The sequence below is a fragment of the Solea senegalensis genome, linkage group LG5 (assembly GCF_019176455.1).
Source record: "Solea senegalensis isolate Sse05_10M linkage group LG5, IFAPA_SoseM_1, whole genome shotgun sequence".
Taxonomy (NCBI): domain Eukaryota; kingdom Metazoa; phylum Chordata; class Actinopteri; order Pleuronectiformes; family Soleidae; genus Solea; species Solea senegalensis.
The window spans coordinates 15,145,113-15,161,151 of NC_058025.1; the positions used below are offsets into that span (position 1 = coordinate 15,145,113).

The 16,039-nt window shown below is 38.9% G+C and overlaps 1 protein-coding gene across 6 annotated transcripts in view; it reads left to right on the forward strand.

Annotated features, from left to right (window-relative positions):
- Positions 1 to 16,039, forward strand: part of kank1a (KN motif and ankyrin repeat domains 1a) — a 43,564-nt gene that overhangs the window by 8,551 nt on the left and 18,974 nt on the right. The window contains exons 1-2 of one of the 6 annotated variants that reach the window (XM_044025962.1): positions 13,195 to 13,358; positions 14,176 to 14,222. The exons of 2 other annotated variants lie outside the window; for them this stretch is intronic. In XM_044025962.1, coding sequence (XP_043881897.1) covers positions 14,195 to 14,222 — 28 coding nt within the window. In that variant the 5' untranslated portion in view covers positions 13,195 to 13,358; positions 14,176 to 14,194. Of the gene's footprint in view, positions 1 to 7,734; positions 7,908 to 12,259; positions 12,334 to 13,194; positions 13,359 to 14,175; positions 14,223 to 16,039 lie in introns of those variants that run through there. 3 more of the 6 variants (XM_044025960.1, XM_044025959.1, XM_044025961.1) reach the window with 3 other exon arrangements.

The window sequence follows — 16,039 nt, forward strand, 5'->3', positions numbered from 1 at the left end:
TGGCATTTAGTGAATTAACTCTTGTGTGTGTTTTCGTATCAGCTCACACTGACTAGTTACTTATAATTGCAAGCTTGTGAGAACAAGTCTGCCCAGTCATTCGTGTATAAGAAACATTAGGAAATGTTTCATATTGGCCGTTCAAGTTAGTTCAAGTTGCGCGAAAGACGGTAACATTACGTAATTCATTCAGTGTTTCAATTTCAGTAAGTGGGTTACAGCTGTGGTAACATACTGCAGTACTCTTAACATGCTTTAAATCTGTAGTGAAGACATGAGACAACTTTTACCATTTCGGAGAAGCACCTTTCCTGTGACGTAAATTTTCTGTTGTCTGACAGACCAGTAGGAAGTGACTCAGGTGAAGATGGGAAGTCTCTGAAGTGACCCTGAAATCATCTGTGGCCACATGCCTTTGATGATATAAACAGCTTCCTGAAGAAGGTCAGGAGTTTCTCTGCAAACTGTTAAACTGCACCAGTAAATTATTTCCTCTTGCGGTCAGTGGGCCTTTGTTTACAGTGGAGATTGAGTCCCTGGTGACACCATTGATCTTATCAGCTGCGGTTGAAGCTTCTCTGCTGCTGTTGGCACACCACATGTGGAGCTCTTTATTACTAGGCTGCGTTTACAGGAGACCATAATCCAAAACCCACATTAATCACAGAGAGACATACTTGTGTGATCTGTAATCAGCACAGGGATGATTCAGTGAATGTGTATTGTTTATTTACTGATAATGCTGCACGTTCACTTTGCTTTGAATTGTGAAAATGAAGTGCAGTGAATGATGGCGTTTGACCATGTGACTTTAGTCCTCACCACAGCCTTTGAGCTGTGGTGGAGTCAGCTTAACAATGGCCCTGCACCTGCTCAAGTTTCATTTTCCACAAAGTGAGTGGACGATCACCATAGCAGCGAGTCCACAGGTTCCCTGACCTATCCCATGTTTCCCTCTGAGGTCCTGGTGACTGAGGGATGGAGTTGCTCAGATGCTATATTCAGTATCTTAAATTCTACATATAATTTGTTAATATAATAACCATGGAAGTTTAAAAATAAAAAGTCCTTTAACGGAAACAACATAACAGACTGTAGATGAAGGTTATAACAGTCCTGAGAGGTTAAATCTGACCTATATTAAATACTGATAAACAACTGTCGTCGAGCAGATCATGATTGTAGGTTTCTGTTTGACTGGACAGCAGGTGTTGCATAACAAACAAACATCCTCATCTGGATGCAAGGGATGACATTGCCTACCTGATAATAATTTACAAGGTGGACATAATTGAGCTGTTGAGATACAATAGCTCTCTTATCTTCTCATGTCAAAAGGAGAGTGTCATCCTCAATTAACTAGCGAGGTTTTTCTTAAATACAAAATGGCTAAAGGCTTTCTGCTTTAATGGTGTTTGTGCAACACTTTAAACTGTTGTAAATGGGTGGAGTTCACTTTGTCATCGAGAAGGGGAAGCACACTCGACAGTCTTGTCCTTGGACGGACTATTCTGGAGATAGCTGTGTATCACTGAGCTGCGTTATCACCAGACCAGTTGTGCAGGATGTTTTTTTACTCATAACAAGTTTGAGTTGTTTCAGTGAACGCAGTATGGTTTATAGGTGAGATAATCACAAACGAGGTATAATGAATGAATATTAATGATAACCAAATTACTAAAAACTGAATGTTTGCATAATATATTACTTGACTCTCTTTTTATTTAATTGTTTATATTTAAATTAATTTTAAAATAATCTCTTTTGTGATGGGCAGTCATTGATTTTTACCTTCTCAGAAATTGTATCGTTGAAAAGTAAGGGCAGGTATTTTTTTTTTTAGAGTGACTAGGTGACTAAACTGAATCGTGGATTGTGAGATTAAGTGTTAGATGCGGGTATAACATTATTGTTTTACAAAAGTATTGTGTTGGTTGTTTACGCAAAATCGCAAGGGTGGTGTTTTAAGATTTTAAGATTTGTATCTTAAGGCTCCAAAAACAGATATGATATAAAACTGTCCTAAACTTGTTTGTATGTGTTTTATGTATGCTGAAAGTAAGTGTTAAAGAGTAGTTTATCCACAGCTGTTAGTCAAGTTGTGACTTATAAGAACTAACCAGGAAGGAAATTCAGTAAACTGCAGCATTATTTTAAAAAATGTAGCCTTATTGATGTCTAGCCTTGGAGAACAAAAACACATATGGGAGTGTTGTGTTTCCTTGGCAGTTTATCTGTTGACCGTTGTTGATACAGTGACCCTCCCTTCTTCTCTCGTCTCACTCTTTTGCATATTCAGTAACATCTGTCACCAGACTTCTCCACCAGCAAATGTTAATTGTTCCTTCCCTCCAGCTTTGCAAGAATACTAATAATATTAGCAGAGCACGGGTCACCACTCAAGTCAATATTTGTTCATGGGCAGCGTCTTCTGGACAGAGCTGTCCATTTTTGAGAGGCTTTGTTTGAACACCTTATTGCAATTATTGAAAACAAGTTTTTTTAATCTTTCAATTCTACAAATGTCATAAATCAGTTCTGTGAGAACAAGAGATGTTATCTACCACTGTGAAGAGCAAGTGATATCTATGTTTTAGGTTGTGAATGATCAAATTTTTTTTGTTAGTAAACACTCAACAGAATTCAGTGAACTGCTTTTTTGCACTTCTGGTTAGTCTTGAATTGTTTTAGAGAAATACTATGAGGCCATCACACATAAATCCAAACCAGAACAAAAAGAAAATAATTTATTAACATGGAAAAATAACACACATTGCTCCTGCATAACATTTATTTGTTAAAAGTGTGGGAAAGTAGTTCACTCAGAATATTCTGTTAGTGATGTCAGTGCCCACTTGAGAAAACATTTTTGGCTAACCGAACATGACATTTTATGAGTCATTTTGACAACACCAGAGGAATAGTTGTTTTTCCAATTTCCTTCCCTCTGAATCATTCCCAAATGTGACATTGAAATTTCCCAGAATACCACGGGAGTTAATCCCTTTGTTTTGGTGGAAGTGGGGATCCTCCCGGTGAACAGAGGGCAGCCATAATGCCACAGTGTTTCAGTGGAATGTTGGTGCTATTGTTGACCAGGATGACTCTCACTGAGAAGACACCACCCCTCCTTTCCTCACCCCATCACTGCCAATACAATGTGTTGCATTATACCTATGAAGGCATGTTACTGTTTCCATAGCCTATGACCCCGTGACCGTGAGCCGAGGCCAAGATAATGAAAAGGATGACACGGAAGTCATTGGTTAGTCCCACAGTTATTACAGCTTCCTCTGCGCTACAGCGGCTGGGAATCCAAAGCCTTTATCGCCTGGAGCCAGTTGTTCCTTCTATGTGTATATTTTTAGATAACTGACAATTTGTGATGATATATATAGACATGATATGGTATATATGATAGATAGATAGATAGATAGATATGTATAATATGTATAATATATGTGTGATTTTATCCAAACACTGATTTGCTGTGTTAACTAATTCCTGATGTTCTGGGCGTTCGCTGTTGGAAGTAAAAGAGTGTCTTTGTTGTCTTTTTTTGAGAACGGAAATTACTCGAGTGTCTGTTAGACTGACGGTGTTGATGGACATGCCTCTTAGCGATTGCTTGGGTGTGTGGTTAGTGTTTACCATGTGAATGAAGAGGACGGGCTCTTACACCCCTCTCTGTAGAATGACATGTGCTATTAGCGCGGCGTTTTGTGTTCCTGTCTTTAATCGTCCATTATGCATGGAGAAAGTTTTTTGCCAGTGTTAGTAGTATTTAATATATACGAGTTGTGTTTGGGCAGTATTTAACTATTCATACAGGCCAATTATACACTTACACAAAGTGTATAATTTCTCCCAATAAAACCTCCTAACTGTTACACACTGGACCTGGTGTTTTGTCACAAATGGTCAGTATTGTTTTTCTCTCCACATCTAAACTTAAAGATTTTATATACTTACATAAATTGTTTTCACAGTCTCAGCAAACACATTTTTGTAATTATTTCTAATGATGTAAAGCAGAGGTCTCAAACACGCGGCCCGAGGACCGCAAGATTAATTTTGCATCATAAATACTAGTTTATATTTTGAGCTATTTGTCCTTCCATTATCAAAGTAACCACTTTTATTTTGAAATGTTATGAAATATGATCATAAAGATTCTTACTTTTCTCAAAAAGTTTTTTTTCACTTGACCTGCCCCCGACTGACCAAACTAGATGATAGATAAATAGAGCCTCTTTTTTTTCGTCATGGCGGCCACATTTTTGTGGCATGCTACAACACTAATCTGCCTCCTCTGCCTCTTTTCTTCTTGTATTTCCTCATGTCTGTCCTTTGGGGAATAATTCAGACCTTTAAATGGGGTAATAATTTAAATTGCTGTGTGGTCAGCTTTAAGTGGCTTCAATCATGAGGCAGCTAACACAGAGGGAGGAAGACAAAGCTTTGCTCTTGGAAGAGTTTTGTGCCTCATTGCTATACTGTCCACTTAGAAAATGTTTTCCCCCTTCCTTCCCCCTACACACCTTTTTTTATCTTCCCTTCTCTGAGTGGAACAAATTATATAGCTACCAACCTAATGGGATTAGGGTGGTAGCTCTGTGTCCCTCCCGCTCTTCCCTCCTCTCTTGCCTTCTTTCCTTTCTTTCAAAAGCTTGAGTTCACCCTGAATTCCCTCTCTTCTGGGGCACTTCCTTTGGGGGAAAACACAAGTGGTCCATCTAAATGAGCTGCTGTAGAGGGGTAAAGGTATAAATGGAGGATTCTCAGAGCTTCATTCAGCTTATTTGGCCTCTTACTGTTAACAGCTATTTGTTGCTAAAATCCCATTGGCTGTGGTCTTGTGTGTAAGGTGACCTTTATTCAACGTCTGTTTGCTCTTAAGGCCAAATGAACCATTAATAGCTGCAGTTTTGCTGCTTTATCATCACAAGGCGTCCGGGCAGCGGAGCACAGATAATGGCGAGGCCCCCAGATTAGCATGCTTGATATCCCTGGTGATAAATGACGCTGAAGCCGGTTAATCAGCCTAAACTCTGATGGCACCATATTAACCCATGATAAACAATGAGGCCAGCTGAGAGCACATGAGGATCACAAAAGACTGGCAGCGTTAGGGCCAGCTGGGGTTAAGGTGCTCAACAGATGGACATGAATATAGTGTCATTTAGTAATTTGCTGTTTTTAATTACAGAAACTCTCAGACAAAAGCAGGTGTAGCATAAAATATTTGCATTACAATGAATGTCCAGTTCGCACCAGGAAGTAGCATATTTAAGTGTGTCATTGTGCTGGATGTAAATACACACAGAAATCAGATTTCTGATAAAACACAAAGCTTTGAGATTTTCAAGGTTGAGTAAATTTAATTGGACCATGGACCTGTTCAACATATTAACGAAAATGAGTGTTTTATTTCTTATCAGATTAGTTGCAGATCAGTTTTGTCATATGGCTATCAATCAGTTTGTTTAATTTTAATGCCAATAGGTGTAATTATGAGAAAGTTGGTACTGTATGGTATTTTTAGTATCTGTGCCTGCTGTGATTAAAGATTGATTTGAGAACAGTATTCTCATGTATATGCAGAGTTTCTCAGCCACCTGTTGGTCCCACAGTGCTGCTAATGACATCAATCATGACATACTGATCAGTTTAGTGATAAACTACCTTCAGAAGCGGAGCGGTTCAATAATGCATTTAAAACATTGAATGGAAAACATCTTATCTTTTGAGGGTTGTTGTATGCACACTGTGTGGTCAAACTCCCGGAGGCTGGCAGGCGTCTTTCCCGTTCCCCATGATGTTTGTCTGTCTTTTGTTTCCATCACCTGAACCGTGGCACAGCTGGGGCTGCAGCCCCAGAGATGAAAATGTGGCTCATCGGGGAGTGCTGACTGAGTTTGGAAAGTCCGTAAAGCATAGCCTAGTTAAATTGAAACTGGTGTAATTCGTCATACTTATTAGGGGGGGAAAGGGTTGCATGGGGAGAAAGAGGTACTTGCTGATGTGATGCTGCTCTACTGTAATTGAACTCAGAAGAGCACAACAAGAGTTGCTGTTTACTACATTATTCATAGATGCTGGAATCATTAATATAGTTGTTTCAGAAAGTGTAAAAACGGGCTTGCTCGAGATTAAAAGGGATAAAAGTAAGGTGTAAATGTGCCAGCTATACAATATCTTGAAATCTGCCTTAATCTCTGCAACTTCTGAAGTGTTTTATCTCTTTTCCTAAAGAAACAAATGCCTAAATGATCCTACAGAAGAAGTCTGATGCATCTGATCTGGTCTGCTCATACCTATCAATACTTTAATTTACTAAAAGCTTTTCAATAGTGCATGATGATGACATTTTTGTTATTCATTATTATTTATATTTTACAAGAAAAGACATTTAAGATCATTATCTGCTGGTGTAACAGAAGAGGGCACGGTATAGGGCAAGATGAGACAGATGACTCACTGTGGCGACCCCTAAAGGGAGAAGAAGATCTTTGGACATGTTTAATGCCTTCCCTCTGTGCTATAATCTAATATAATGTGGCCTGGCACTGATTCACACCATCAGTTGTCCAGCAGCTCAAGTGTTTGGGGCGATCTGAACAAAAACGAAAGACATGCCTGATGTTGATATCTGAGCAGCAGCAGGATGTCCATGTTACTGTCAATCACAGCCATCATCAAACACCACAGAATTAATCCCACAGAATATGTTTTGTAGTTTTTTTTGTGCTGTTCCTTTTTGGTCAAAGAAGGCCTGGCTCTGAGCTTGGTTCTGTGTCTCCTGCAGTTTAATGAAAGACCTTCATCTCCCTCATTCAGACTGTCTTGAGTTTAATTAGCATGTTCTTCATTATCTGGCTGTTGTCAGAGGAGAAGGGCAGGGGCAGATCTCCTTGGTCTGTCTCCCAAAGGTCAGCAGAGTGGGCTCACTTGGCACAAAAGCAAACATAGGAGCAGTTAAGATGGGGAATTTCTCTCACACTGGCTCTTTGAGCGAGCTGACCACAGGAGTGAAAGTTCTGGCCGTGACATTTTCTGTACAGTCTTCTCACAGACTTTGTTTGAGTTAAGCGTTTGAAGTAATACTTTTTCTTCTTTGTTAAGAAATAACCCAAACTCTCTTTTTGTTAGTTGTGCACAATGGGAATAAAAACTAACGACTATATTCATCAATCAAATAATCTGCATTTTATAATGTTTGTAGCTCATTGTTTATTCTCAAAGTAAATAATATCTCCAACTTTGTCCAAAAAAAAAGAAAATGTTTTTGTTATCTTGTTATTTTACTTGTACGCTTTCTCTGTTATATATCTTTATATAGAGATACATGTTTTATTTCTATATTGTTAGATCTAATGTTTTCTTTTACTCAATCATTTAACTCTTATCAGAATTTTGCAGTAGGAACAAATAATCTCAACAGGATGGTCCTTGGCCGTCATTACACTTCTGCTCAACGTGACATGTTTTGAGTTTAGTTTGCATGGAGCCTCACTGAGGCTTCCCTGCACGGGGCAGGAGGTGATGTTCACCAGCCCATGGCGACTCCACTCGAGCTAAACAAATAAGTGGCTCCAGCCTGTCCTTGGTCAAGTGCAGGCTGGATAGAGGAGGGCATGTGTGGGGGAGGGAGGGAGGGAGGAAGGGAGAGAGGGAGGATGACAGAGTCTGAATTAGGGAGAGGGAGGACAAAGACAGAGTGAACAGTCTGTCCCTGTGTGCAGTAAGAGCAGTGGACGTTTGAAAGTATTCACAGGAACATCGAACAAGGTAGATGGAGAAAGGCCGAGCTAGAAGAACTTAAGAGACCAAATCCTCTGAGGATGTTTTTGTGCATCTTTGACTCTGCTGCTGTTTGGGAACTGGCTCCAGAATCGACAGTGTTGGTAAGAGAGGCGGCAGAAATTGCACCTCATGAGTGCTTTTAAAGTCTTTGAAAGGGTACCGTTGATTTGGAAGGCATGAGTTAAAAGGTCTAAGTTTAATTAAAATTTTTAATAATACTTTAGTTTTAGAAATTAAATCACTCATTTAATCATTCAGTGGATTGGCAGAATTATTAAATGACTTTTATATAATTGTAAATTGATGGTCTCTGGGTTTTGGACAGATTGGACCATACCAAAAATAAATCAAGTTCAATAAGTAATCTTGGAAAAAGTTAATAGGAACATTATGGTTACAGATTAATGCATCCATGTTGAACTTACATGTACAGGTATTTTTAATTTTACAAAATTAGAATTTAAATCCAGTGAATTTTATTTACCAACAACATCTTCTTCTATTGTTTGGAGCTCAGTTTGGAGTCAAAATACATGCTCTCTGGATTAGAGAAATTTTTCCTCAAGGGGGCGATGTTGTCAGCAGAAGGAGTTGCTGTGTTTAGGGGGAAAGTGATGGGAAGCGTTGACATAATTGTTGCTCGGATGGAATGCAGGCTGCAGGAGCAGAAAGGTCTGATTTACTATACACTATCGTTTCAGTAAAGGGCAAAGTTAACATCCCCTTTACATGCAAGTACCTTAAAGAACAGGCCATTAGATGAGTGAAAGCAGCACTCTGATGCCTTAAGGTTTGATCCTTACATGTGTTATTACTTGAAATTAGCTGAAGGCTTAATCTGTTTGAACCAGTAAGAGATGAGAGAAACTGATGGCAACTTGGCTAAAACTTGCAACATAGAAATAAGATACCCAGACTTTTTATGACTCTTTCATTGCAGTAAAAAAAAAAAGTAGATGTAATTTATATTTACCTTTTTATTGTTGTAGATTTTTGAAGTCTTAACTTTAAGCCGTTTATACCCACTGGAGAACAGATTCAGTCGGCTCCTGTTAAACCTGTAAATGTTTCACCTTGTTTGCATTTGACAGTCTCGCACCAAATTCTTACAAGGTGACGCTGAAGCTCTAAAAAACAGCTGTCACGTCACATCACTCAACCCAGTAAAGCGCAGTCTGAAAATGGAGATGAAGACACTGTTCTCAAATGTGGACTCTTGTCCCAGGGTATTCATAGAGACTATATGACTGCAAAACTTAATTTGTTTAGGAAAGGACGCATGACTGCATGTATCTACCGGTCTATCATATTGTTTTAGCTGCTGCTTGTTTACTTCAGCATAACTTGCTTGGTTGACAATGTTTTTTTATTCTTTTGTTACTTTAACAAACATTGTGACGTGATCTGTATCTCTGATTAACCTGCTGTTGCCTCCTCTCACACACTTCTAATCCTGCCTAAACCGCCACCACATTTGCAATGCATTTTCTGTGGAACCTGTAAACAGTACAGTATGCTTTAGATTTGAGACAGGATTTAAACGTCTCTGCATGTGTCTCACAGATGGTTTGATCTGAGCCTCTGTAATTTTGTCTGCCCCAGAGAGGCCATCACTTTTTACGCTCACAAACTCAGATTCTATCATTTCCCCATCTTGAAAAAAACAAGCATCTAAGTTCCAGAAAGAGATAAAAATGAGGTGAAAATGGTCAGCGAGAGATGAGTGATAGCTGGCAACATAATGACAGGGTTGTATGTATGATTTTCCCTTTTTTTAATTTTATTTCCATAATTGTCATAATTGTACAAATGCCTTTTCCCAATTGCTATGTTTATCCTCTTGCACAAGTTTCAAGAGAAAGAATAGCACAGAGCTGAAAGTGACAGCACCAGAAATAACTTGATGCATGAGCTGCTGTGCTGTTTTGGTTTGATGTTTGGTTTGGTGTACTGCTGTTTCGGAGCCCATTTTAGAAAGGTAAAGGTTTTGTTTTGAGTATTTTATGTGCAGGAACCCTAACCTTAACACAGGATTTTAACATTTGGCATGCATCCTTTGTATTTTACTGTACGTCTTTGCCTTTTGAAAGGAGTGCAATCCATAGTTTGGAATGGCTTCAATGAAAGTACACATACATGACTTTTGTGTTGCTTTTTCATGGGAGATTATTTTGTCTTGGATTCATTTATCCCTTGTCCCAATATGGGAACATTTGCAACAATGACAACTGACACCTATTGTGTGCCTGAGCGAATAGAGTTAATACTCGACTCTCTAGATTCATCAGAAACACTTCTCGCAAATAAATGATAATGTTGCTTTGTTAATTCAAATTCTGGTGTTGTATTCAGAAGATGTTCTCTGCTGTTTAAAAGTGACTCTATAAATCAGGTGAATGGGTTGTTATGACATTTGGTTCACACATTCATGGCCCCCAGAGGAGGAATTGCGACAAGATTAATGTGATGTCAACATTTCATCGAGTGCAGTAATCCAGTCAAAAGCACACATTGTCCAATACTTTTGGTGTTTCACCAAATACCTGCATGCTAACACACTAGACTAAGATAAGTATAGCCTGGCAGCGCTGTTAGCATTGCTGTGGACCAGTGACCCTCCAACTATTCTTTTCCAGAAAAAGCGTTGTCATCATCCTTCTAAAGTTGGGAAGTCTGTACTTTTAGCTGCATGTGGCTGGAAGTGTTTCTTGTCCTCTTTTGACCCTGTGACTTTAATAGAGCGGGGGAGAATGCCACCCTCCTCACAGTAACTTCATGAAGTAGAAGACAAAATTCCTCTGAAGTTCTCCCTCTTTGCAGGGATAATTGAAATGCTTCAAGGCAAGCTTTCCTGAGTTGAACTCAGCAGGTTCACACAGGACAAGCCGGGGTCAATACCATGGTCAACGCTGCCAAATGGTAGTGTACGTCAGCAGTGGGACATCTAACCTCCTCACTCGCGGCCTGCGTCTTCTCTGCAGCTGGCACAGCAGCTTCTCCTCCAATGCATCAAAGGCGTTTCCTAACGAGGGCCAGATGCCAGAGCAGAGATGAGTATCCAGTAGCCTCTGTCTGCTGTGCATTCATGCTGACATACTCAATGTACACATTAGCTCCAGCATAGACGCAAATCTAGATATTTGAGATGTTGTCCATAATAAAAGCCAACTGTACACAACTATGCTGCGTATATCCTGAATGGTGAAATGCTGTGAATTACGCTTGCATTTTCATGTCACTGAGCTTTTTCTGGTTCTCTGAATAAGAAAAAAAAAAAAAAAAAGAATAACCCAGTTCCTCTCAAGGCTTTTTTCCTCCATTGAAGCTGTATCCTCAGCTTTTATTAGGGGAAAAACAACCCTGTTGAATATTCAGCACAGTGGGTTTGCAACCTTTTACGGCCCTCTCAACTTCTCGTACTGTTTTCTGTTGACACACTAGTTACAAAACGTGAACATAGGGTTTTTATTGCAGTGGAAAATGTGAATTGTCGCGCCACACATCCTATTAAGACGACTTCATGGTCACTTTATTTAGCAAACAAACGGGTCTAGACAGCCATGCATGGCATTCAAGCCTGTGTGAGTGTAGATTTGACTTGGTATAGTCTCCTGATTTGTTCTTTCAATTAACTTTTGCAGTGAAGTTTTACTATCTTTAGTAAACCCTGTATCCCCATTTGTGTTGTTGCAGGTATATGGCCATAAGTCTTCACAGGATTTTAAAGCTGTGGTATTGAGCCAGTAATACATAATAGAACATAATATTGACTAAGGAGAAGCATTAAATCATGTGTTTTCCCTTTGCCTTTGTTATATTGGAAACATTTTGAAAACTTGTACAGTTTAATGTGTTCATGTGACAGTTTCATGCACTTTTAAATGTTGGATTCAATCATTAGTTGGATCCCGAATTTAACACTTGTTAACGCATGAGGTTGTTTATATATACACTAGAAGAATCTTGAGCTACAACAATTCTCAATTACATGAATAGTTTAGCAACAGAGGGTGCTTTTTACTTGATTAATCAAGAAACAAACATGCTCTCAAAGCTCAAAATATGAACTATTTGGTAATTGTTTGAGCTCTGGTATGAGTTTTTCATCTTATTGTGAGTCAATAAAATGATACAGAGTCAGAAGTTTGCCTTTAAAAGTAGTTTTGTATTAATAATAGACAAGAATACATGACATGTGACTTATTACCTGCAGGGCCTAAGCTGATAGTGTGCATCTGTTTTTGATTTTCTTTCATAATGAGCCACTTGTATATCTGAATGAATCGTGTAGGCATGTTTCTTTTAAGAGGACGGACACACACGCCTCAATCACTCACTGTCACTGAAAGCCAAACGTGTGTCTTATATTTATGTAACAGCTGAGAAGGAACAAAACAAGTTGTTCTGGTTTGTGTTGACTTGTGCAGTTGGACTCTGCAGTTCCACTGTAGTTGCTTGTTCAGAAAGCGTGTGATTGCTGTTCAGATCAGATCGGCTTATAAATCTATTTGTCCTCTTCAGTATATGGTGAGTCATGACATGTTTGTATGGACCTTGGTCAGATGAAAAGATCAATTTGTAAAGATTTTGGATGAGTGTTGGGACTTTTCACTGGGGAACATGTTGATGACAGGTTTTTTTTGTGAGCTAAATGATTAATCTAAGTTGTTGAAAAAATACTACGGTTATGCTACAGTAAACAGGAAATGCTGTTGAGTAATACGCTTCCACACTGGGCTGGGACAACTGGAAAGTTTTGCTTCTGCACCAGTTTTCAACCAGTTTATGTTGAAAACTGGTTGTTGAAGTTTTAAAGAAGTGAAAACTGGTTACTTTTGTTTGTGTGTCATTTTATGTAATTTAGTATATTTAGGTGTTTTGACGAATGTTTAGGTTTCACTTGCTCAATCCATGAAAAATAATTAGTAGTTTGAATTTGTTTGACATTAACTATTGCAATTCATGTCTCTCCATCCCATTGTTATATATACAGTATTACTGTATATCAAACAGAAGTGGTTAAATAAAATATAGATTTGTTTATGATGACTCGTTGGTTTTGGTCTCATCTGTAGTGGTTCTCCATGAGGCAGTCTCACCTCAGCCTGGATAAGATTTGGTGATTTTGGCATTTTGTTTATTTGTCGCCTTCACCTTCAGCTTCTGTGTTGGTTAATAAGTGACCACGTTTGAAAAGACTTTTCCATTACGTGCTATTGTGTGGCTCATTAGCCGTTTGTCAGGCGTGAGTTGAAGGCCAGCGGGGCTGAAGAGTGACCGGAGGTTGTTAACCACATTAGTTCTCCATGCGTTTCACCTGGAGGCCCAGCTGAGGGGCCCGTTCTACCCAAACAGCCTTAAAGTCCTGTTTCCTCTTATAGGACACAGATCGTTTGGCTGTCATCTGAGGAAGCTGTCTAATCTTAGCAGTGAAACTTATCCCCTCGCTCTGGGGGCTTGCTGGGTGTAGGCTTGTGGTTGGGGGGCTTGTAGACTCAGTCGTGTGTTTGCTACCTGCGTGCAGTGGGAGGAACTTAGAATGAGATTTTCAGGTAAGCTGCATGGGCGAATTGTTGTAGTAGAAGATTTTTTATTGTGTTTTTAAAAAACAAATCAAGGTTAATGTGCAATTATCAACACATGGGTTATATCAGTCAGTGTATGTTTGCTGTAGGTGTGACTATGCATCAGATCCTGCAGGCCTCAGCTTGCAGAATTCAACACTTCACAATAACACTGTGTTTTCACTGTAAACTCCATGTGATTCCAAGGACAAAAAGATTCTGAACAACAGGAATTCAACAACTGTTAAACAGCCAGAAAGACAATGTAATAAGGTGCAGGAGCTCATGCATGTGACGCGTAACGTTCACTCTTCAGTTTGTCCATCCTGTTTTTACTTGGTTATTATGCAACCACTTAAAAGCTCAGGTCTTCCTGGGAATATAGACAGAAATACCAGTTTGTCTTTGTTGATCATTAATGGGTCATCATGTCACTGTGCAGCAGACAAAAGCAAAGGGCTCTCAAATGACTCTGAGAACCTTAACAGAAGAAGGTTTTTAGTTTCTAACATGGTGACTTGCAGAGTATTGGGCTTTTTACTATGTAACTTATAGTGCCGAGCTAAAGAACATAACCATCCTCTATTTAAAATAACCTTAAGTTTATAGTATTTTTTCTTTTAGTATTCCATACAGAAATATGAATATTTTTCACTTTAGCTGACCAGTGATGGACACAGTACACATCAGTACAAAGGCATAATATTTAGGTTTTGCCACCTTTTAATTGGAAGGACAAAATCTATAGGGTCGCTAAATGTTATTTGATTTACTTTGTCTGAGGATTTCTGGCTCCTTCCTTCAGGTTTGAGTTCTGGCAGCCAATGGAACTGGACATTTGGGAGATGTTTGGTCAGTCTGATGTGTTTTTTCATTGTTTCTTTTGCATGGAGTTTTTAAAATCAACATGTTTTGAAAGCTGCATATGTATATTAATGGTAGCCAGCATGCTTTATGTCCTCTTCATCCTCTGTACTTAGGTTGTTACTTGCGTCACTTCTTGGAGTAGAATAAAATGGAAGCCTTTATTGTCATTGTATATATTTATTATAACAAAAGGCTCCTCCCATAGGTGCTTTAAAACACATAAATCATGCATTCCTACCATAAAAAAAGAAGGCAGGGAAGAGGGTGTAACTATAAATATAATATAAATGGCTGCATTCAGCTGCAGCTTCAACAGCATCACTGTCACTGGTTTAAATATCAAACAGGCCTGCGGTGGTTTGTTCCACCAGCTTTAAATAATTAACATGAAGATGGGCTTTGAATCAAACCTAAATCTATTAAACCTGTTGATAGTTTTTGTTGTGGCCCAACATGACAGCACTGTAGAAATAGCACCCTCTTGTTGTTCTGCACTTAAAAGCTGAAGGTTCTTACAAACATGTAAAATACAGTTTACACCAGGAGGCAATATATAATAATTTACTGTTGTTGTTTGACATATTTTAGCAGGCGACGCAGCTCAGACATGAAGGGTGCAAGCGGTGCACATAAACATGGCTGCAGTTTATTTGGGTGCTGGAAACTGTTCAGTGTGCTCGGTGTAATGCAGGGTTCATATGCGTCTATAATAGTGTTGCAATGACGATGATGGTTAGTATTTAGACACATCACCCGAATGGCATGGCTGTGCTTCTTTATTTGGGTGGGCACTGTAAACATGGATTTACATGTGCAGCAGATGAGTGAATGGGTAATGGATGACGAGACTTGTTATCTCGCCTCATGTTCCATATCGATCAGAGGACCGCCATTGATCGCACTGAAATCCAATCGTAGATGCTGCAATTTAATCGTTTCATTTTTGATTGTTCTATGTTTTGCGACGATAAAATTGTTTGAATCCGTTCATATTTAGTTCTCATCTAAAGTATGAAGCAATATTTAAGCATGTTAAATATTATATTGAATTCAAATTGCAATATGTCCAAACAAAAAAAAGAAAAATAAATTCCATATTTTACCCCAGATGTTCAGCCATAATGACAACCTGCAGGGTAATTGATGAACCATTTCTTCGTACTTCTGTTCCTTCAAAGTAACACTACACTTGTGCTAGACTTTGCAGTCATTTTAACTGATTTCAGTCCGTATGACTCTTGAATCTGCAGCATAGAGTATATTTACGGTACGTACTTTTCTCTCAGTGTTGGTAACAAACTTTCATAGCATAAGATCAGGGGTTCAGGATTCAGAGTGAAGGTGAAATAGGCTCACCCATCAATGGACAAGTGACCAATTAAGATGATTTTGAAGTTGTTTTAATATGAAAAAGTTGCATAACGTTGCTTAAAGTATGCCATGTAGATGTAAAAATAATGGGCAAAACTTGTTCATTCTTATCAGTGAACTTTTATCCATTTTAGTATATATAAGTGTACGATATCAAAGTGGACACTTACTGTTCCCCTCTGAAAAAGTGCTGCTCTGAGAGAGAAGGTAAATATAGCCTGACCTCTCCATTTCTATTAAAAGGGCCCTTGGTGTTCTGCTTTGTGAAATTATCAGAGGAAACCTTGTCTGCGTCTTTTCTCTCCAGATGCTTCTTAGAAACCATTGACCTCTCTGACGACGTTCTTCCCCCATGTTTGCTTGGTTTTTCATATGAAGAGAACAGCTCTTTTGTTCCTGCTCAGAATGTTTCCATTGATAATGAGCAGCGC